General features: G+C 54.0%; 7 protein-coding genes across 7 annotated transcripts; 5 read left to right on the forward strand and 2 right to left on the reverse strand.

Annotated features, from left to right (window-relative positions):
* Positions 1-520: 520 nt before the first annotated feature.
* LY79DRAFT_668878 (uncharacterized protein) lies at positions 521-907 on the reverse strand (the record flags this gene model as incomplete). The annotated part of the gene is made up of 1 exon (XM_060563575.1): positions 521-907. The coding sequence occupies one exon, from the start codon at positions 905-907 to the stop codon at positions 521-523; it is 387 nt and encodes a 128-aa protein (XP_060415188.1).
* A 2,478-nt stretch (positions 908-3,385) lies between these two features.
* On the forward strand, positions 3,386-4,914 carry LY79DRAFT_550373 (S-adenosyl-L-methionine-dependent methyltransferase). Its single transcript, XM_060557563.1, has 6 exons — positions 3,386-3,510; positions 3,575-3,597; positions 3,658-3,695; positions 3,747-3,884; positions 3,958-4,377; positions 4,440-4,914. The coding sequence occupies exons 1-6, from the start codon at positions 3,435-3,437 to the stop codon at positions 4,483-4,485; spliced, it is 741 nt and encodes a 246-aa protein (XP_060415189.1). The 5' UTR covers positions 3,386-3,434; the 3' UTR covers positions 4,486-4,914.
* A 596-nt stretch (positions 4,915-5,510) lies between these two features.
* On the forward strand, positions 5,511-6,593 carry LY79DRAFT_513299 (dienelactone hydrolase; the record flags this gene model as incomplete). The annotated part of the gene is made up of 3 exons (XM_060554478.1): positions 5,511-6,120; positions 6,284-6,451; positions 6,523-6,593. The coding sequence occupies 3 exons, from the start codon at positions 5,511-5,513 to the stop codon at positions 6,591-6,593; spliced, it is 849 nt and encodes a 282-aa protein (XP_060415190.1).
* Positions 6,594-7,676: 1,083 nt separating this feature from the next.
* LY79DRAFT_589411 (uncharacterized protein) lies at positions 7,677-9,572 on the forward strand (the record flags this gene model as incomplete). Its single annotated transcript, XM_060561027.1, has 5 exons — positions 7,677-7,808; positions 7,889-8,399; positions 8,488-8,996; positions 9,137-9,246; positions 9,317-9,572. The coding sequence occupies 5 exons, from the start codon at positions 7,677-7,679 to the stop codon at positions 9,570-9,572; spliced, it is 1,518 nt and encodes a 505-aa protein (XP_060415191.1).
* Positions 9,573-10,579: 1,007 nt separating this feature from the next.
* LY79DRAFT_668882 (uncharacterized protein) lies at positions 10,580-13,754 on the reverse strand (the record flags this gene model as incomplete). The annotated part of the gene is made up of 6 exons (XM_060563576.1): positions 10,580-12,199; positions 12,257-12,322; positions 12,383-12,537; positions 12,596-12,989; positions 13,046-13,256; positions 13,312-13,754. 6 exons carry the CDS (start codon positions 13,752-13,754, stop codon positions 10,580-10,582), a joined length of 2,889 nt encoding a protein of 962 aa, XP_060415192.1.
* A 400-nt stretch (positions 13,755-14,154) lies between these two features.
* Positions 14,155-16,707, forward strand: LY79DRAFT_550386 (major facilitator superfamily transporter). Its single transcript, XM_060557564.1, has 8 exons — positions 14,155-14,332; positions 14,387-14,887; positions 14,935-14,988; positions 15,070-15,293; positions 15,351-15,649; positions 15,712-15,791; positions 15,852-16,409; positions 16,470-16,707. Exons 2-8 carry the CDS (start codon positions 14,603-14,605, stop codon positions 16,497-16,499), a joined length of 1,530 nt encoding a protein of 509 aa, XP_060415193.1. The 5' UTR covers positions 14,155-14,332; positions 14,387-14,602; the 3' UTR covers positions 16,500-16,707.
* A 573-nt stretch (positions 16,708-17,280) lies between these two features.
* Positions 17,281-21,312, forward strand: LY79DRAFT_605011 (glycosyl hydrolase family 38 domain-containing protein). The gene is made up of 7 exons (XM_060561874.1): positions 17,281-17,686; positions 17,744-18,629; positions 18,692-19,020; positions 19,078-19,216; positions 19,280-19,702; positions 19,762-20,501; positions 20,569-21,312. The coding sequence occupies exons 1-7, from the start codon at positions 17,523-17,525 to the stop codon at positions 21,176-21,178; spliced, it is 3,291 nt and encodes a 1,096-aa protein (XP_060415194.1). The 5' UTR covers positions 17,281-17,522; the 3' UTR covers positions 21,179-21,312.
* The last annotated feature ends 457 nt before the right edge of the window (positions 21,313-21,769 follow it).

Raw genomic sequence — 21,769 nt, forward strand, 5'->3', positions numbered from 1 at the left:
GAGCCGCAATTGGCGTTGGCCCTGAATTGGAGGAGTCTCTCAACTACTTACCTCTAAGTGGCCCGAGAAAAAAGCAACCTGGAGCGGGCTACTGACAAAAACCGCCTTCAGGGGTTATTAATGCACGATTTTGCGCCTATATATAACATACCTCTACTACTATACATCTAGCTGTCAACGAACCAATGATAAGCATGTACTAATGATAGTATTTCAATTGTATTATTCGTTAGCATGCTATTCGAAACTATGTTTATAACATTCGCTTTGGAGCGTGTCGACCTATGTTATACCCAGCTTTGGTTTATGGTATAAACATTTTGGACCCTGAAGCAAAACCAGATGTTTCGATCTACAAGCTACATATAGCTGCTCGGATAGCTCTTCGCGGCAAGATGAAGAACCCCATGGCTTGTGATTATCTTCACCAGGATAAACCATCTGACAACGAGGTTTGGCGTCACTACCAAAACGAAATATGGTTCAAGCTCTCACGGGCAGTGCGCCGAGATCTCGGACGCTAAGTAGCGTTGACGAACCCACCGCCAACCTCCTTCAAGAACGGTTGGCGGTAAAAGGTGCTATCGTCAGTGCCGGCGAGAACATCTCGAAACACGTACTTGCGGCCTTCGCCGCGCTCAAAGATGTCTCGGAAGGCTTCGAGCAGGCAGTAGTATCCTGAATTGCGGCCGTCGCTCTCGTCCCCTCGAAGCACGGCTGCCCATTGAACATCCGTCATGGTTGATGTTCTCGAGTCTGAGAGAAAGTCACAGGTAAGAAATGCGGCCGGAAATGCGAATACGTTGTACTCAACAGATCGCGGGACCTCTTGTCTCTCTTGACAGGTGACGGGGATGTGGGGACGCACCACGAGAACGTTATGAGATGGTGGGATAAGTTGAGCCATGATGGGCTCTAAGACAATGGATACAACGTCCAAAGATATAATCTGCGGTAGAAGAAAAGTGTGTTGCTGGATTCAATGAAGGCAGCTTGCCGTGAGTGAAGAGAACGGGTGACAGACCTCTCATCAATACTGGGATTTAACACTAGGAGCATCATCAATCTGCACTCCATTTCAATATTTCGATGTAATTACGTCTCGAAACTGAACGGATAGTGTAGTCGCCAGGTATCTGGTTGTAGGTCAGGTTGTTGCCAAGAGCTAGGAATGAGGCGGGGACTTCTGTACGATTCGTGGATGACTATTAGCCCTGGATCGATACCAAAGTTTTGGCTCTTACCAACTTCCTTTTTAGTGCAGCTGGTGTAAATTTCAACTAAAGGCTACAGCGATAGGTTGAGCGAAAGGTGATCATCGTCGGCCTGCATAAACGACAGTAGCGCCGCTGGGTCTAATATGATATAGATGATGATAATGATGATGATATTATTTAACACCGTGGGATTGATTCTAGTGGCAAAAGACACCCGCACGGTATGTCTCGATAGTCTACACGGAATCCCTAGATTTTATGTTCTGAGGCATCTCATGATGCTTCTGAGCCCTTATTCTTTAACCCTAGTTACAGTGAGAATACAGGGGTCCAATCAGTAGTTTCCAGCCAAGGTACTTCAACTGACATGCTGTGTATACAGCATAGATGTACATGATAGTTGACGAGAGGTTATCAAGGTAGTAATGTCAGCATTAGCACAGCATCAGTGCTAGCTAATTTGCAGGAGGTGGTGTGGTGATGTCTATGCGTGACTGCGGTGGTGTGTGTATGTATGTGAAAGTGTGTAAGTGGTTAAGTGGTTGAAGGGGTAAAAGGCACCCTGCCAACCCTTGCTGGCACATCCAATGACCAGCCGGGGGAAATCGAATTCCCGCAAAATACGATGTAGATGCAATGTCAGCGATCGACTTTTCAGTAGGACATGTTTTCTGATACCATAAGAAATAACCCACCATTTCTATGGCTCCTAGTTGATGTGAACATTTTGTCTTTAGTCTAGATAACCTTAATCAGATGTCACAGTCTACTACCTCTACCTAATCAATTCATCAGACACCCCCAAGATAGGAAGATTAGACTAGACACAGCGTCGGAAGATTTCTATATGGCCCTCGAGCGGAGCCCTCTAGCGGAATTCTCAGACCGAGCGACGGCTGGCATCTCAGCTGCCCGTTGCGAGGGGCTTGGCCAGCTTAGCATCTCGGGTGACTGTTTAACCTAATAGGCAACAGGAATGAACATAGTCAGTGAAGGACTATGCTCGCATACTGATGCAGGTTATCCAAGTTCTCATTCTGGCGTGAAGCCATCATCCCATGACGGGATGTCTCGGCCCGTCCCATGCATCGACAGCAACAGCAAAGGCAAACTCCCCAAACTGGGTAGCCGGAGTCCCAGTTGACGGGAGTGGATGTAGGCGATCACGATTGACCGGGAAATGGCCCAATGGAATGCCGCCACCATCGTTCGTTTTGAAGAATTCAACAGGGGCTAGGGCGCCTATCGAATTGATCCGTCGAATCGGGTAGGCCGGATCAATCACCCAGAAACCTCGCCTCCTCGGCGCAGTAGCACAGCTGCGCACACCGTCGTATGTCTGCAGCCCGCGCCGGGCCCAATCACAGAGGTTGGGTTGGAACACTTCCGGAAACCAGTCCGAAAGAGGCGGGTGAGCCAGCGAGCGGGGTGAGAGATACCACCGTAGCATGTAGGTAGGGTGAGCATATTTGCCAGGGGTCTTAAGGACGCCTCTCCATCGTCCTCCTTCCCCTCTCTCTCCGTCACATTGTCGCACTGTCAGACCATCTCCTCAACCACACTTTCGAGTCCTCTCGAGACGAGATGGCGGACGTGCTGCAAGCCCAGCACCAGCAACAGCAGCCGGAGCCTGTGGAGGCGCCCGTGGGTCGACCCAGCTTTCTAGCGCTGCTTAGATCCTTACTCACTATCATGCCAGGAGCCCCAGGATATCGAGGATGAGAGCGATGCGGTTTCACTGAGTGGTACTGTAAGTCTAGCTAGGGCAGGCCTTGGCCCATTTGGTCATCATCTTCGTCGTAGCGTGACTGACGTCGCCTTCTTTGTCTTAGTCTGTCCAGACGGATACAGACTCCCTGAGGTCGAGCATTCGCGACTACCGCAGAGAAAACGGCCGGACGTACCACAGTGTCAGCGATGGAAGTGAGTAGTTCGAGGCGGCGGTCGGCAGTCTATGGGCCCAATGAACTAACTGCGCGTCTCCTCCATGTAGCTTACATCTTGCCAAATGACGTAGTATGTTGCCAGGCATTCGCGTGACGAGAGTGTGAGCCGCTGGCTAACCTATTCGCCGAAAAAAAAAAAGAGGGAACAGGAACGTTTAGGTGAGTCTTCGACCTCGTTTCTGATACGATCTCATCGGGACAAGCAACGGGCTAACATGGTCCAGACTTTCAGCATCACTGTTGGCAGTTGACCTGGGACGGCAAGCTCTGCATGTGCCCAAAGAAAGACGGTGCCAACCGCGTTCTGGACATCGGAACGGGGACTGGAATCTGGGCAATGGACTACGGTGAGCCCTAAATCACCTGAAAGGACGAAATCTTTGACGCAGTCTCTTTGCTGACGCCGTACAGCGGACGCCCACCCCGAAGCAGTGGTATGGCTTCCCCGCCTATCCGGGCTTTCTTGTGCGAATGTTTAACTTACCCCAGATCAGGTGGTCGGAGTCGACCTAAGCCCTATCCAACCGGAGTAGTCAGTGCCCCCGATAACTGATGCGTGAAGACCTGCTCACCAGTCCGACAGCGTCCCGCCCAACTGCCGGTTCGAGATCGACGACGTTGAGAAAGAGTGGACCTGGCAGGAGCCTTTCGACTTCATTTTCGCGAGGCACATGAACGCATGCTTCGCCAGCTGGGAAAAGTTTCTCAAGCAGGCCTACGAGTACGTCTTGAGCCGCCGGACCTGTTTACACACATACACACACATGCACACGCAAGGCTAATAAGAGACACAGCAACCTGGAACCCGGCGGCTACATCGAGCTGCAGGACAACGCATTCCCCATCCTCTGCGGCGATGGGACTCTGAAGCCGGACGACCCGATGGCCCGCTGGTCGACGCTGATGATGGAGGGCACGGAGCTCATCGGGCGCCCGATCACGGTTCCCGGAGCCTTCCGGCGCCTGCTCCAGGAAGCCGGCTTCGAGGACGTCGTCGAGCACAAGCGCGTCTGGCCCACGAGCCCGTGGCCAAAGGACGAGGCCCTCCGCGAGCTCGGCCTCTGGACCCAGGCCTGCAGCCTCGAAGGCGTCGAGCCCGGCGCCCTCGCCCTCTTCACGCGCGTGCTCGGCTGGACGAGGGAAGAGGTGCTCGTTTTCATCGCCAGCGTCCGCAAGGATTTCAAGAACAAGAACATCCACGCCTACTGGAACGCGTGAGTGACACCCTCCGCACACGTGTTGACGGGGTGTTCTCGGAAAACTGACTTCTCACCAGATACTCCGTCTACGGAAGGAAGCCTTTGAAGGATGCCACCTCCTAAGAAATAGGCTGGAAAGGATGGATGGGTAGCGTTTGATAGGGTTTGGCGGGCAGAACAACGGGGTTGCTCCTTCAGAACTCTCGTTGCATGAAACGCCTCCCAGCCTTGATGTACCTTACATGGAGAAGACACAATAATACACCTATTCTTACTTCCACAAAAAGACATTCAATCCTGGGGCCGATTTTCAAACCAGGTGGTCGTGTACGCGGGCAGCCATGGCAAAGTGCCAATGTCCATGTTGTAATGATTCATTACCAGGACAGTTGGACATGTGATAAACCAAAGCGTCTAGTTATTTAAGAGAGAAGTTGTTGTTCCTCCTAAGTCTACATACAAGAAGATTTCCAAGTAGAAATACCATTAGTTACATAGGTCTATCTTGTAGTAATCTACATGTGTAGCGCTTACTACTATACTAGTACAAGCTACATAAAGTTGTACTAGCTTTACAACACTACTCTACTAGTTTTAAGCGTATTCTTCATCAGACAGATTTGTTCTTCCCTAAAAGTCTCCTATTAATAGCTATTAAAGACAAAGGGCTTGACTCTGTAGTTGGGGCATCCACTCCCGAAGTAATTTATAAAATGGCTTATCTGACCACCTGGAAAGAAGATTACTTGCGTTTACGTATCTTATGTTGATACTGAGCAAGAAGCGGAAGTTCCACGCTTCGCTGCGTGATGATTGTGGTAGTATCAATAAGTTTTATAGAGAGAAAAGCGAACTAGGAAACCACATTCTGGCACACTGTCAACATTACCATCTTAGACTACACACATTTGTCGACCTGTGTGCCAAAATCAAAGCTTGTCGATCGAACCTCGAGTCTGTGCTTCTGCGACGGCGTGTGTCGAACGAATGAGACCCCGCACCGCCGCCGGTGCCGAAGCGGCATTTCACACTGATCGATCGTCATCCACCGGAACCCGCCATCTCTGAACATCGCTCACGCAGCTACGTGGTGGTTAATCATAACCACTCAACACGGGACACACGAGGCGTACATCTCACCCGACAGAATGACCGAGACCGCATCCGCCAAGCCAGAGTTCCTCGCCCAGCCCCCGGGGCCGTGCTGCTGGGCCGGCACCCTGCACGAGGGTAGCCCCCGCGGCGGCGTCGAGGATATCCTCGGCGCACCGACTTACGTAGTCCGTCCCTCGGACGTGAAGAATGCGCCGGCGGCCAACGGCCATGTCGTGCTTTATTTCCCCGACGTCTGGGGCCTCTCGGTCAACGCGCAGTGCCTCCTCGACGGCTTCGCCGCCGCCGGCTACACGGCGCTCGGCATGGACTACTTCCGCGGCGACCCCATCTCCCTGTACCGCGCCACCAAGGACGACCCGCTGCCGCCGGGTTTCGACTTCGCCGCCTGGCGTGCCAAGCACTCCGCCTTCGCCGCCGAGACCGTGCCGCGCTGGACCGCGGCCGTCCGCGCGCGCTTCGGCGCCGAGTTGCACGCCGCGACGGGGACCGAGACCCGCTTCGCCTGCGTTGGGTACTGCTTTGGCGCGCCGTACGTGTGCGATCTACTTGCCGGGGTCGGCGGCGACGGCGAGCCGGCGGTGTCGGCCGGGGCGTTCGCGCACCCGACCGCGCTGAAGGAGGAGCATTTCGCGGGGGTGAAAAGTGAGTTATATCAGCGGCGGCGAGAGGGCTCGTCTGCATCTCATCTTCCCCCTCCTCCCCTTATAATGCGGCGAGTTTTGCTCTCCGGGCGTCGATGTGGAATGAGCCCGGAGGAGCGACAAGACGTCAACCGTGGCGGGCGCGAGCTTACAGCGCACTCCAGGACCCCTGCTGCTCTCCTGTGCCGAGAACGATCACGCGTTTCCCACTGAGTCGCGGAGGAAGGCGATCGATGTCCTCCAGAAGGAGGGCAAGGTTTACCACCTGCAGCTCTTCCAAGGCGTAGGCCACGGCTTCGCGGTGAAGGGCGACCCGTCGGATCCGTACCAACGTGAGTGTCTTATTGAACCAGTCCGAGCTCAGCGGTGAGCATGGGATTTACTAACAGGCTGGTCTGTCTAGGCTGGTGCAAGGAGCAAAGCCTCAAGGCCACAATCGACTGGTTCGACATGTGGCTAATTCGCAGCTCCTGACGTTAAGGTGAGGATGGCAAGGTTGTCGAATTGATTTGTACCACATGGCTGCGGATCAACTCAGTGAAAACTAGGCCAAAACTACTAGCACTCCAACCTTTCGGTGTCAAATATTTAGTAATTCTACGCCATCCCCCACTACCATGTGACTTGGCCTACGCATCTGTCTTGGCTGGTTATCCGGACATGGCGGGATCCTAGACGGCGGTCCGAGGCCGGGGCGTAGATTGGGAAAACTTCGAACATCGTTTACCTTTATTCAGGTATGTTTCTTGGCAGGGGGAAGGAGTTCCTGCACATGTCATATATGTTCGCGTTGTACATAAGTACGTTAGTGGTTTGCATAGTCTCTGGATGACACTTGGTAAGGTGAGATGTAATACATCGGCTATGAAACTCTGATGTATGTGCGTAAGTTTCACAGAGCACGTAGGTCAAATCCCGTTGACGGTGGCCGCACCAGCTGCTAGTGTCCAGTGTTAGTGTACAAAACAAAACAGCATTCCCTGCGCAATGTCCTCTCAGTCCAAGATACGTCCGTGGAATTCAACTTCGTGTTTCCCAGTTGATGGGAGGGGGGAAAGAAAAAAAGAAAGAATAAAAGCAATGTGTCTTACGCTATGCGTGCCTTCGAAGGGGGGGGGCAGATCACTCCCCTCACTCCTCGGCTGACCCCATTCGTACGAGTACAGGGCGAGTACATGGACCAGTAGTATTGCAATTATTTTAACTTGTTGCAAACGTTTTCGTCTCACTAGGAATGAAGGAGTGAGTTATCGCTCCGGCCTCATTGGACTAAGAGGACGGAGAGACAGGACCCTGACGCCTCGCCCCGCGCTTAATGAGCATCTAATGACTAATAAGTACGATTACCACTCATAATTAGTACGCACGCACGCTCGCACGGCAACGGAACGCTGTAGGACCCCTGTGTTTAACCCTGGGCCGGGTGGTGCCGCTCCCTTTCACCCTAAGCTTGATACGCTGGCCCCTCCTCAATGCACATCCAGGCTTCCACCTGCGTCTAGCTGATCTTTCCCATCTATCCTCAAAACTCAACTCGGGAGACACGGAAAGGTCACCATGTCGACGGCCTTACGCTCCATCCGCCCCCTAGGACAGGTGCCCGATGACAAGTCGGCGTCGGAATCCGGCGCGGCAAAGGGCCCCAAGGGACGAGTGGCATGCGGACAGTGCAGAAAACTGCGTCAAAAGGTACAAGATAACGGGCCTTTTGCGTCGGTTGTTGTAGATGCAGATGAGAGCTAACACTGTTTTCTTCCCCACCAACCCAGTGTGACACACAACGGCCCTCTTGCAGCCGGTGCCTGTTGACGAAACATGACTGCCTCTACGAGGCGGACCTGGGCGAGACGCGTATGCAGGGCATCCGGAAGGCCAACCGCCAATTGAAGGGGGAGGTCGACACACTCAAGTCCCTGCTCGAGCGCCTCAAATCGGCGAGCGATGAGGCCAGGGCGAGCATCATGGCGCAACTGACCGCCGGTGAGTCGCCCGAAGCCATCCTCCAACGGCTGAGAACCGACCAAGGGGCGGCGCGGGAACGCACAGTTGAGCCCTCTCGTGAGGCCGCCTCTGAGACGGAGCAATCCCGGCAGACCACCACCACAGCCGGCATCGCCGCCTTCGTCAAGCCGGAGGAGGACGACGAGCCTCCGCTCCCGTCCGGGATAGTCCCCTGGAAAATCGACAAGATGCACTACCTCCTTAGCGGTGTCGACAGCATCGACATCAATACTAAATCATCCGATGCTCAAGTTTGTGTCTCCCCCACCACCCTCCAAAGTGATTCTCATCGTCGTAATACTCACATCAGCCGCCAAGTCGTCCGCACGTCCGGCAGACGCGCAAGCCCCCGAGTCAGAAGAAGAAGAAGAAGAAGAAGAAGAAGATCGTGAGCGGGAGAGCACGGAGCTCGTCCATGCTCTCCGCCGAGCCGACCAGGCGGCACGCCGCCGGTCGCAATCTTCGTCTTCCGCCGAGCCCCTGCCCCCCGGCGCCGTCGGGGCCTTCGGCAATCTCCCGCTGTCGTGCGCCGTGCGGGCAAACTACTACCCGCCGGCGGTTCAGGCGCGGCAGCTGCTGAACCTGCAGACCGAGGAGTACCGCCTGCCGTCTTTCATAAACTCCGACGGGAGCCCGCTCTCGAGCCTGTTCTACACCTACCGAGACGCCGCCCTGGAAATGCTCTCCGACGGCGTCCCGGCGTTCCAGGTCCTCGGGCCCTCGGACCGCATCGACATCGAGCTCTTCTTCCGGGACCGCGAGCCCCACGACGCCTACGATGTTCACTCGTGGGCCTGCGAGCTGATGAAGAACATCGAGGGCTATGACGTGTTCGTGCAGCTCGCGAGCATCGCCCTTTCCGCGACTTACATGCGGGTGAGTATCTCGAGGTGGGGGACTGACGATGCGTTTCTCTCTCTCTCTCTCCCTCCCTCTCTCCCCCCCCCCCCTCTCTCTCTCTTTCTCTCTCCGAGTCATCACGACTCTGGATACACGTTCGCTGACACGCGGCATAGTGGAACATACTGCCCACCGCCACAAACTACGCCCTCATGCCCGAGATGATCCGTCCGACCCACCGGCAACGATTCATACCCCATCGCATGACCATCGACCTCGTACCACAGTGAGCAAACCAACCCCCACCACCCACCCACAAACGCTGTTCCGGATTCACCTAACTGCGTGACCGCCAGCCCTGCCATCCGCGACGCGCTGATCAACAGGTTCCGCGACTGGCTCTCGCCGGGCACGACGGACACGGGGGGCACCAGCGTCGGCTGGCCCTACAGCCTCGAAGCCGCCGTCGACGTGTGCCCCATAACGGGACGCAGGATGCTGAGCCGTGCCTTCTTCGAGCACGCTACCAACAGGTCCAACTGGAGTCTGGACAAGTCTATCCGTGCCGTATTCCCGGAGATCGAAGCCATGGGGTTCACGATCAGAGACTGAAGTTTTTTCAGAAAAAACGAAAAGGTATGCTTTAGTGTTGTCGCTGGACGATTTTCGAAAGAAGAAAAAAAGTGAACGGATTACGGCGTCAGGAAGGCGTTTGCAGACGGCGGGGCAACTTGTCATGCTCCTTGCTTCGTAGTATAGAAAGGGTGAATCCGACGACAATCGTCCACAGGAAGCCGGATGTCCATGTCAGCTAACCAGAGCATCAGATGGCACCAGGCTTGCTTACAGATTGGTCGTCCAATGTAATATCAGCTGAATCACGTATTATTGGGCCTTATTCATGTGATTTCGACACTATTACCGATTGTGACTATGCTCAACCATGACATACCCCCATGGTCTCTACTAATCGTACATTTCGATGCTGTTGCGTTAAAGAGTTGAAGGATGTAACGTAGCTGACAATGACCAGAGGACACAGGGTAGGGCTTTTCTTTGAAGAGGAATTGACCGCCCTTGGAAATCACTGGACTGTTGCCCACCTTACATGGTCAGTAAATGCTGCGTATTATCTCGAACTAGATCCGCGCCAGCGTTCACGAAGATGTAATGTTTTGGGGCGGAAATCACTCTCTACTACTTGATCTAATAGCCCGACAAGGAAATGCCTTTTTCCGAACCATCTTCCACTCAGTTCTACGACATATCCACACAACCTGCTGTTAGACTTGGCTCAGCGGAAACCTTATAGCGAAAAGGTAGAACGTCGACGTTACACTTCGTTTTAGACTCGTATCCCAACTACTACGACCTGAACCTAGGGACAATGAACCTTGACCATCATCCTGCGAGGTAACCCTGCTCATTTCCGCGCAAGAGCTTGCGGCACCGTGCTTCATCATCTCTCTCAACGACGGCCTCAAGGAAGGCTTCTCTAGCCCTTGTGTTTTGGGAGTCCTATTGGCTTGTATGTAGTTACACATTCCTACAATGCAATTGCTGCAAACCAAATCACATTGACTTGATAGGAGACAGACCACTGGGCACAATGCCAAGGATCAAGGGATGTACGCGCTCGGCGGCGGCCCCAGGTAGCTCTCCTTCACTCCACCAAGGTCAACCACCAACTTCTCCAAAATCAAATTCGAATGTCTCAGCCTGACCCTGACGCTGTGCTCACCGGGTTCGAGTCCGGATCCGCCAAGGTCGTGGTCCCGCAGCCAAGTGCAGTCTTGCACGGCGTGGAACCATCCGTCAGGTAGATCAAGTGTCGTTGGGAGCAACCGATGCGTCTGGCCAGGCCCGTCGTCCACTTGGATCTCGTAGGTCATCGGGTCAGCCGGGTCGAGATCGAGAGTCATGTTGAAGTACAGCAACAAGACTGGTCTCGCGACTTGCGAAAATGTGTAAAACTTGTAAGCCAGCTGCGGTGAGGTTTCAATCTCGCTTGGTACAACGGCGATTGCGCCCGCCGGCGTCCTACCGCACTCAGGAAAGACTCTGAACCCTGGCTGAGGTTGATGGGCCGCAGAAATCGAGACACATGCGTCCGTCTCAACGAAACCTCCTCGGAACGATTCGGGAACGCGTCTTGCCGTGATTGGAAGGTGGACCTGTTCAAAATCACCCTCTTCAGAGCGGATGTCGACCAAAACTTCCTCGTCAAAAGTATCAGGGACCTGATCCCAGTCGACCGTGACCTCGATTCGGACGTCATCTCCATCGGGATCGAGGGTGCCAGCCGCGGTTGATAACCGGAGCCAAGCATGCGGAACAGATGCCTGCCATTGGATGGCTTGGGGTCCCCTGGTGTAAATATCAAGCCATCTTTTCGAAGGTCCGTAACGGCTCATCTGTCCCAACGTGACTCCCGGAACCAAGTCACGCCGGCTAGGATGCGTCCGATCCGACTCCTCGTTCGTTCTCCCAGGCCGAACACCTTCGTGGCCCTCCACCGCTATCCCCATCTGCCCCATGATGGGGTTGGAATACTGTCTGCGCTGAACATAGGACAAGCCACTGATCATGTCCCGATACGGAGCATGCCAGGTGTCCTCGTAGCCGTAGTGCGTCTGTCGCATTATCTGGTCCCATTTCCCGCCCAGAAGCCCGTGAAACTCCTCAGATAGGTCGTAGTCGGCATCAAAGAGATCAAGGACTTTCTGGGCGAGCCTGTTGGCTGTGTTTCTTCGCTGTCGGGCGTAGAGCCGATTCCGGCCCAGGGTGATCTGGAGCTTCGTGAAGATGGTGGAGGCTGCGACCGGGTGCAGGACGGTTTCGAATATCGCGGCCTTTTGCTCTTCCGGCGCCTCCCGGTGGATATCCTCGGCGAGCGCGAGCAGAGCATCCCAACGGCTGAGGACGTCGTCTGCCTCGTTGTAGTTGACAAGGGAGAAAGTTGTCGACTCGATGTGCTCGTGTCTCCGCAGAGCGGCTAGGCGGTCGTACTTTTGCCAAATTGTTGCAATCTCCTCTGATTTCTGTTTTCCAAAGTTGACTTCTGCCATTGTCCGATAGAATTTGGCGAAATCAGTCGCCTCGATGGAATCGATGTCCCAGGCCATCGTCATTGCGAATGTGAGCGGAACTTCCATTGGCTTGATGTCGCCTACATTGAAGACCCAGATTTGCTTTGCATTGCGTCTGTGTGCTTCTTGCAGCTGATGCCAGACTTTCCCCTGTGGAATATGTTAGTATCATGAGACTAGAGGAGCCGGGTGTAAATCAGGCCATACCTGAGAGTTGCTGTTGATCCATTTGTAGCTGCGAGGTACTCCCACGTACTCGAAATGATAGTATACCTTCCAGTCGGTCAGCCTGGAACGTCTTTGGCGAATGGAAATTCAACAATGATCACTTACTCCTGCTCCTCCTTTTCTGTCACTTTCTGCCCCGGACGGGAGGCGTCTGATGCTACCAAAGTTGTCGTCGGAAAAGAGCAGAGTAACATCGTCTGGGACATCGAGGTTGCCCCCTTCGTATTGCTCCTGCACTTCCTTATACAGCGCCAAGAGCTCTTTGCACAACATTAGTTACAAACTAACCTCGCTTTCACGACAGTAGCGGACACATACGTGGCACGGCGTCCTCGCTTCCGTGAACCTGCTTGATAAGGGCCCGTTGGGTTCTGATCACGTCGCGCACTACTGCAGCCGGATCATCCGTCTTCATCTTCCGGTCGTATTCTCCGCGCATGCCCAGTGTGAAGTAGGACTCGCGGCCCTTGGCTCTCTTCACGCCTTCCTCGAAGAACTTGGCAATGTTCTCCTTGTTCGTGAGCCAGTTCCAGCTGCCGTCCGGGTTGTTCATGAACCACTCGTTTGACAACCGCTGCATGGGCTCGTGGTGCGATGTGGACACGGCGATGCCATAGTCCTCGGCGGCTTGGGCGGTCTCGGGGTCGTCGGTGAAGAAGGACGCGCCCGGGTTTGGGTAGCCAGGCCACATGGCTGGCCACAGGAAGTTTGCCTGGAGAAAGACTGAGCATTCACGAGATGTGTGTTTACGTTGCAGAGATAGCAAACCTTGAGACGCAGCAACAATTCGAATACTTTCTTGTAGAATTCCGAATTGTAGCACCCAAAGGTTGCCCTGGCCCAGCCGGTCAGAGCGGGGGCTTCATCATTGATGAAGAGACCGCGGAAGCGAACGCTTGGTTCGCCATGATAAGTCGGTTCTCTCAATGCAAATATGTCCTTGTGAAGCTTTGGCGGAACGTCCGCCCAGTAATACCAACTGGTCCCAGTTCAGCTCATGAGCGCTTTACAGACGATCGAGAGTGAGTCCCTACGGTGAAACCCCAATCTGCTCAGACAACGTGTAAGCGCCGAATATCGCGCCCCTCTTGTCACTTCCGGCGATCACAAGCGCTATCTCAACGCCTGGTAGAGGTTGTTCGACCAGGGCAGTGGTAAATGATTCCCATTTCCCGCGGACCTTTCCAGAGTCGAGCTTACCCTCTTTCTCCAATTGCTGGATGAGTTGACTTGATCGAACGCATCCAATAATGATGGCCGTACTCGTATCCAAGGATACATTGCACTGGTTGCTGTTGATGACGGTGACTTCGCTAGCATCAGACTGGGTCACGCGGCCGAAGTCCTCTGCAAGATTCCGTGCCGCAATATGAATACCTACCGGATCCGACTCGTCGACCAGGATGGCTGCCCTGACCAAGTTGAAGGTCGCTACCCCCTCCCCCGGCGAGAATGTCACTATGGCTTTCTCGAACATGGCGTCCAAGATTTCGAAGCCTAGTATTACCTGATTTGTGACAGCTTCAGCTGGAGTTATGATGGGAGACAGCTGACATCTTTTTGAACCCCCCGCTGCCGTTCCCCCTCTCCAAGCATCCGAGGCCCGGACCAAAACAAGCCGACGTCGGCTTCCTGAAGGGCGAATATGACGACTACCAATCGAACCGAATCAAAATCGGGTCTTTGGCTTAGAGGGTCTTAAGGTGGAGCTCGTACAACGCGTCCAGTCCAGAGAGAGTGACAACCTCTCCGCACGAAGTGACCATGTTCGCTGGTTGGCCAAGTCGTCGTGAATCCTAGACCCGGCGACCGGGCCGGACTCGTCTCCCCCGCACGCCACCCCGGTCCTCGTCCCCGCCTCCACATCTCCAGGTTATTGATGGGCAGGGCTTACCCTAGGAGAAGGAGGATGGGTTTTGACCTGACAATGTGACGCCAGCAGCGGGCATCGTTCCCATCCTGGCTAGGCGTGGAAATTTGTCTGTGATCACACGTATCAGTGATTGGAAGAGTACCGCGTGTGGTTGGGCCGTTGCCATGGCCTCGGTTCGTAAGGTGGATGGTATCCAAGCAGTCATTTGGTTAGCCGACTCATGCTGGTCTTCGTAGGGAATTATTACGGCTGGTTCAACTCCCTCAATAAGAAAAGCCCGCTCCCCTCTCTGGCACAAGATTTCTATGCCATCCCAGTAGCCCTTCGCAAACACTTGTTTCGTGGAGTGTTCGTCGCTTCAGTCGCCTGGTCCAACTCTTTGAATCCCTGAAGCTGGTATCGTCGACATTCCGAACCACGCACTCGATAACAGCCGCGACAAACTGATCAACATGGATAAGAGTCAGGCCATCGAAGCACCCGAGCTCGTCGAGTACCTCACCGATGCGAAGGAGCGGACCAACTATGATAAGGTTGACAATGAGGTTGCCAAGTATGCTGGCGAAACCATCGTCGAGATCGACGAAACGACGAATAAGAGGCTGAAGAGGGCGATTGACAAGCGGATATTGAGTGTCATGGTCTTCACATACTTCATGCAGTCTCTTGACAAGGGAACGATGTCTTTTGCCTCCATCATGGGCATCGTCAAAGACACAGGCCTCAAGGGCCAAGAGGTACCAACATCGTCATGGCATTTCTGCGTCTCATGCTGATCAAACAGTACTCTTGGTTGACGACCGTCATTTACCTTGTCATTCTTTGTGTTGAGTACCCGGTAAGCTCGTGCTCCTCATCACAGACCTGGGCGCGTGGCGCGTTGGTGATGAACACCGAGCTGACCACACCTTCTGCTCAGGAAAACTACATTATTCAGAAGATCCCGATCGCGAAATGGCTTTCATTCAACATCATAATGTGGGGCATCACGCTGAGTCTCCACGCCGCGTGCAACAACTTTACTGGGCTGGTCATCGTCCGCGGCTTCCTGGGCGCTTTCGAGGCCGTCTGCCAACCGACCTTCGTCCTCTTGACCTCCATGTGGTATAAGCGAGACGAGCAAGCGTCGACGGCCATTTACTGGTGAGATGCTCTTTGAAAGGTTCGAAAGGACAAAATGAAGCTGATGTTGGGAACCAGGTACATGATGAACGGGCTCCAGCAGGTCTTAGGCGGGCTTCTGGCCTTCGCGTTCTCCTTCATCCCTGACTCGTCTCACATCAAGTCTTGGCAAGCCCTGTTTATGAGTTACGGAATCATCACAGTCTTTTGGGGTTTCTTCGTGCTCTGGTGGATGCCCGACTCGCCGATGAAGGCGCACTGCTTCAGCGAAGAGGACAAGAAACTCCTGGTGGAGCGTGTCCGATCCAACCGCACTGGTCTGCAGAACCGCAAGTTCCGCAAGGAGCAGGTCTGGGCAGCCTTCAGAGACCCTCAAGGCATGTCATGTATCTTTTCCGTCCCTATACGACACTCACTGACTGATTGATGCTGGTTGAAGTCTACGGGTTCGCCTTGATTCAACTACTGACTACACTGCCTTCTGGAGGTCTTGGCGCATTCGCGAATATTATCATCAAGGTACTTTCCGGTTTCTTCCATCTGTCGCCTTAAGGGGAAGGTTTAAGCTGATCGAGTTAGTCGTTTGGGTTCACTACATGGCAAACTCAGCTGCTACAAAGCGTGACAGGTGTTTTGCAAATTATCACCATGCTCACGGCCTCCTGGATCGACAGACGCTACAAGCAGACAATCCTAGCCATGATAGGGGCTGTCATCCCGACCATCGCGGGCACCATCGTTCTTCTCACCGTCCCGTTCGAGCCTAGCAAGAAGGTCGGCCTGCTATTCGCGTACTACATCATGATCTCCTTCTGGGCCTGCAGCGGTCTCGCTCTGTCTCTCGTCACACGCAACGTGGCTGGCCAGACCAAGAAGGGCGTGGTGATCACCAGCAACTTCGTCTTCTGGGCTGTGGGGAATTCCATCGGGCCCCAGGTCTTCCGCTCAAAGGATGCGCCGCGCTACTTCCTTGCGCTGGCCATCATCATTGGATGCTTCTCGTTGCTGGCGATTGTCCTTTTACTCCTGCGGACATACTACGTATGGCAGAATAAACTGCGTGACGACAAGATCGCGCGTGGTGAGGGCGTCGCCGACACGACGCACACTCATGCTTTCGAGGACATGACCGACAAGGTGGGTTCAACATTTGTTGCTGATTTTTTCTAAAAACAAAGCTTGCTAACTATTGATTAGGAGGATGTGAACTTCAGGTACGTCTACTAGTCGGGTGTTTAGGGATATATGCCAAACAGGAGCGGATACCTGATAGGATACGGCGTTCTGCTTGTTCTCCTGAGCGCAGGCGTGTGGCCCAAATGCCCAAGTTATATAATTGCACGTAGAATTAAGCATTGCCTCGTAATTCCATCAACGTCCTGAGACATTGAAGTAAGCATCGCCAAGGAACCAGCAATAATTTCGGAGAACTGGGCACGGGATCAAGAGATGTCACGCGAGATGGGAGAAAGCTTGTTGCGTCTTGGAACTTCTCCGTCAGACCTCTCTATCACAAGTGTGTGTATGTGGACCCCGATATTAGCCATACACACCTTTGCAATCCCTTTGTGGTTTGGGAGTGTCGAGTCGAGTCAAGTCTGATTTCTTCCGCCCCCGGATTCGACTTGCTTCTCTAGCCGCCCTTCCCCCCCCGCGCCATCCACTTTATTGGACGTAGAACAAATATCAAGACGAGCCCATGTCGTATTCTAAGCGGGGCAAAGCAATAGCAACATAGTATCCGTATGTGCTAGTAAGTAATCAGAGCGATTGTCGGCCCATTTTCGCTTATGCGCAGCGGCCGTAGGACCAACTTGAGATGGATGGATGGCCTCTAAACCCCACCCTCGCAGGTTGAAAACACCGCGAAACTCCGGCGAAGATTGCCGGTAGGACCCTGCTCGGAGGCGATGCCAAGGGCTCCCCAACTTGACACTAAATACGTGAGGGGGTCACCTCGGCACCAGTTCCCCCTGCCAGTCGTGGTACATAGACAAACAAACCAACATGGGGATGATGTTCGGCCGACCAGTGACAGTTGGCCATCCATGCGGAGAGATAGCCAAAGTGCGAACCTCGATGGACCTGTGGGAAGCCCACGCATCGCAAAACAGAGCGTAACTCTTCCGGTACAACCATTCAGAGTCGGTAGGTCGCGGTTCGTCGAATTCTAGCTATCGACCAGGCCCGCTTCATCGCCTCAGCCAACAGTGCCATATTCGAAAGAAGCCCGTCGAAGACTCCGTGAGGATGTGCGGACATGACGCCTCTTGTGCCAACAGCTCGTCCTCGGTGACGACGCCGTACCCGTTACGCGCACCAGTCCCCGTGGGGAAGAGAGCAAACAAGCTCTACAGAGATCGTACGGCCAACTTCTACTCGCCAGGGCAATGGGAGAAAGTCAACCTGCTTTCGTACGATGCCAAGTCTCACGCTCGTACTATGTAAGCATACTGACACGTCATATGTAGAATGATGCACCTTGCAGTGCGCTCCCAGCCTCCGGATCTCAGGCTTTCAGTCTGGAGTAGCCCCGGACTGAGCCGTCCTGCCTTCTCCGAGGCCACGATCGAGGCGAATGGGTACCGCCCGGCCCAGGTCGGCGAGTCCTTCGGCCCTTCTTGGTCGACTCACTGGTTCAAGGTGCAGATCAGGATCGCCGAGGAGATGCGCCAGATGGAGCATCTCGAGCTACACTGGGACTGCAGCAATGAAGCAACGGTCTGGAACGCCCGAGGCGAGCCCCTCCAGGGTCTGACGGGTCGTGGTGAACGGGTCGAGTGGATCATTCCAGCGTCTTTCAAAGACGGGGCCGAACACGCCATCTTCATCGAGATGGCCTGTAACGGCATGTTTGGAAACGCTGCGGGGGACCCCATCTTCAAGAACAACGCCAACGGGGACGCCATCCAGCCGCCGGACCCTGACAAGCACTTTGTCCTCGCAAAGGCCGAGATCGTCGCGGTGGACCTGCAGGCCCGGATGCTGCACACGGACATCCACGTCATCCACCAGGCGGCGCAGGAGTTCCCCGAGGACTCGTGGGAGCAGCACGAGGCGCTGAACATTGCGACCCGGATCATCAACACCTTCAGGGTCGGGGATAGGGAGTCGATTGTCCGCAGCCGGAAGATTGCCGAGGAGTACCTGGGCCCAGACGTCAACTCGGAAGAGGTGTTCCGCGTCAACGGCGAGAAGAATGCCAGCGTGTTCGCCATCGGCCATTGCCACATTGATACTTGCTGGCTATGGCCCTGGGAGGAGACGAAACGCAAGGTGGTGCGCTCGTGGTCGAACCAGTGTGACTTGATGGACAGATACCCAGAGCTCAACTTTGCCTGCTCGCAGGCTCAGCAGGTGCATTTTTCTTTTCAGGTATTCACAGCGGCTTGGGATAATACTGACACAATCTCGTGCAGTTCAAATGGCTCAAGGAGGGCTACCCCTTCGCTTGGGAAAGGATCAAGGCCAAGGTCAAGGCTGGCCAGTTCCATCCCATTGGCGGCTGCTGGATAGAGCACGACACCAACATGCCCAGCGGCGAGTCCCTCGTTCGCCAATTCCTCTTCGGCCAGCGGTTCTTCGAGAGTAACTTTGGGCGTCGTTCTACCACGTGCTGGCTGCCGGATACCTTTGGCCAGTCAAGCCAGATCCCGCAGCTCTGCCGCCAAGCCGGAATGAACAGGTTTCTCACTCAAAAGATTTGCTTTAACAACATGAACGAGTTTCCTCACACCACGTTCAACTGGTAAGTGAAAATGACATGTTGCGTTTCCTCACCAGCCTGGGTGCTCATCCATGGCAGGGTTGCTCTCGACGGAAGCCAAGTGATCTGTCACATGCCACCCGCAAAGACATATTGCGCAGATGCTACTTTCGGAGACGTGAAGCGCAGTATGACGCAGCACAGATCACTCGACCAAGACCATACATCCCTCCTCGTTGTAAGTGCTCGCCTTGTCCGAGGCCGCCATCATCGCGCAGCTCTGCTTACTTACACACACTAGTTCGGTAAGGGAGACGGCGGCGGCGGCCCTACCTGGCAACAGATCGAGAGACTGCGCCGACTCAGAGGCCTCTCGGACACCACGGGTTTGCTTCCCCGCGTCCACTCTGGCGGAACTCCTGACGATTTCTTTGACAAGCTTGAAAAGAAGGCACATACCTTTCCCACGTGGCACGGCGAGCTTTACTTCGAGCTCCATCGCGGGGTCTACACCACTCAAGCCCAGACCAAACTCAACAACAGGAAAGCAGAGATCCTCCTCAGAGACATCGAGCTTCTGGCAACCATCGCATCCGTTTCAGACGTTTCGTATCGCTATCCAAAGAAAGACCTAGATGAAATGTGGGAGGGCGTGCTCCTCTGTCAGTTCCACGACTGTCTTCCAGGCACCGCTATCGGGATGTGCTACGATGACTCTGACAAGGTGCGTTAATGTTTGCCAAGTCCCCAAAGCATAATCATTTCACTTATGCGAATGACTAGGTTTATGCGAACGTGTACCGTATTGGCAGCGACCTGCTCGAGGGCATCTACAAAGCACTCAGCATCAGCAAGATTGACGGCGAGATTTCAAGCACCGATAATTTGGCGGCATTGAATACGCTAGGGTGGCCCCGAAAAGAGTTCATAACCACAGAAGACGGCAAACGCGTGATTGCATGTGGCACCGGGAATGCGATCTCCATTGTGGAACCTTCTCCTGCCTCCGAGAAAGCGGTGTCCGTCAACGAGGCTTCCGAGGGCGTGTTCGAGCTACAGAACAGCCGTTTCACGGTGACAGTCGAGAGGGGCTGCATCACCTCCCTCTACGACCGTCGAGCCAGGCGTCAAGTCCTGTCGGGCAAGGCTAACAATTTTGTCATCTTTGACGACAAGCCCATCTACTGGCAGGCCTGGGACGTCGAGGTCTTCCACCTGGAGACGCGCGAGGAACTCCAGGGCTCAGCGACGTCCGTCGCCGAGGACACACCACTTCGGGTCAGCGTCGTGACGGAGACCAGGATCAGTGACGTGAGCTCTATCAAGACAACGATAAGCCTCTCGGCCGCATTCGACGACGACGATGATGCAAGCCATTCGTACGTGGAATGCACGGCAGAGGTTGACTGGCACGAGACGATGAGGTTTCTCAAGGTCGAGTTTCCTGTCGACGTTCGTCACCATGAAGCTTCCTATGACACCCAGTTTGGCGTTATCCGTCGGCCAACACACTACAACACTTCGTAAGTCGTCATGGTTCCATGTCAATTATGACGAACTCTTTGTCGTTTGCTAACTCTGACTCGACAGCTGGGATATGGCCAAGTTCGAAGTATGCTGTCACAAATACGCCGACCTGTCCGAGTACGGATATGGCGTGTCCATCTTGAACGATAGCAAATATGGGTTTGCTACGGTAGGCAACACAATGCGCTTGTCGCTGCTTCGGTCCCCCAAAGCCCCCGATGATATGGCGGACATGGGCAAGCACACCATCAGATGGGCCATACTGCCTCATCAAGGCTCTCTCGGCCCCGAGACTGTGCGGGCAGCGTTCAACTTCAACAACCCCCTCAAGTTGGTCTCGGTTTCCCCCAAATCTCCGCTCAGTACCTTTCCCATCGCTCTCACGGGCGATCGAAACCTGGTTCTGGACGCGGTCAAGCGTGGCGAGGACGACGAGGACGTAAGTCTAGGTGAGTTGCCTACTCGCCCTGGCAAGAGCGTTATTGTCCGGATATATGAGAGCCTTGGTGGGCGCGGTAGGGGAAGGTTGGAGACCAAGTGGAAACTCAGGAGCGTCCACAAGAGTAATATTCTCGAGGATGACGAAGAGGCAATTCCTATTGTAGACCATGGCTTTGACGTCGACCTTGGTCCGTTTCAGCTACAGAGCTATCGGCTCGTTCTCGATATATGAGTTTGATAGCGGCATTGGCATAGAATCAAAGACTAGAGCTTGCGCGGATTTGATCATTTTACTATTTGAGTATAGCTCTCAGTTTCCTGTCGACAACTCCAAACTCACCACTATAAACACAATTCTGTATTCTGTCTTGATGAATTGTGTTTATGCAATGTAGTCAATGTTGCATGGTCCAAAGGTTCTTTCTGGTTCTTTGCGTAAAAGCAGCCTTATTTCTTATTATTCCCTGCCAGTGACCTCCCAGCAGGCCTCTATAAACCACGCTTTCTATGATTAGATGTTGTGTGGATCCAATCGGAATTTGAAGGGACTAGGTCGTTGTGTAGGTATGAGTACAAGTAGAATTCAAAAAGGACGCTCATCGATATGCCTACCACTCACGCAGTATCCGCACTCTCAAGACTCTGTCGTCTGGGTTGGATAAATGTTGCGCATACATGTCAAAAGGCAGATTACTTTCATACTCTCTGGTTTTCTTCCATGTATCAAGCACATTTCTCTGGCCAAAACGGTACTGGAACTGGTGGCCATCATTTTAACTACACAGCTCGTCGTCAAGTCGTTTGAGCCACGATAGTGGCCGAC

Source organism: Colletotrichum navitas (assembly GCF_030913465.1).
Source record: "Colletotrichum navitas strain CBS 125086 chromosome Unknown LY79scaffold_22, whole genome shotgun sequence".
Taxonomy (NCBI): Eukaryota; Fungi; Ascomycota; class Sordariomycetes; order Glomerellales; family Glomerellaceae; genus Colletotrichum; species Colletotrichum navitas.

Coding starts and splice junctions, on each gene's coding strand:
- LY79DRAFT_550373 (XM_060557563.1), top strand. CDS start 3,435: ATGTGCCCAAAGAAAGACGGTGCCAACCGCGTTCTGGACATCGGAACG. Junction 3,598..3,657: donor ACGCCCACCCCGAAGCAGTG/GTATGGCTTCCC, acceptor ACCCCAGATCAG/GTGGTCGGAGTCGACCTAAG. Junction 3,696..3,746: donor AGCCCTATCCAACCGGAGTA/GTCAGTGCCCCC, acceptor CCAGTCCGACAG/CGTCCCGCCCAACTGCCGGT.
- LY79DRAFT_550386 (XM_060557564.1), top strand. CDS start 14,603: ATGGATAAGAGTCAGGCCATCGAAGCACCCGAGCTCGTCGAGTACCTC. Junction 14,888..14,934: donor CAGGCCTCAAGGGCCAAGAG/GTACCAACATCG, acceptor CTGATCAAACAG/TACTCTTGGTTGACGACCGT. Junction 15,650..15,711: donor AGCCTTCAGAGACCCTCAAG/GCATGTCATGTA, acceptor TGCTGGTTGAAG/TCTACGGGTTCGCCTTGATT.
- LY79DRAFT_605011 (XM_060561874.1), top strand. CDS start 17,523: ATGTGCGGACATGACGCCTCTTGTGCCAACAGCTCGTCCTCGGTGACG. Junction 19,703..19,761: donor GCTACGATGACTCTGACAAG/GTGCGTTAATGT, acceptor GCGAATGACTAG/GTTTATGCGAACGTGTACCG. Junction 20,502..20,568: donor CCAACACACTACAACACTTC/GTAAGTCGTCAT, acceptor CTGACTCGACAG/CTGGGATATGGCCAAGTTCG.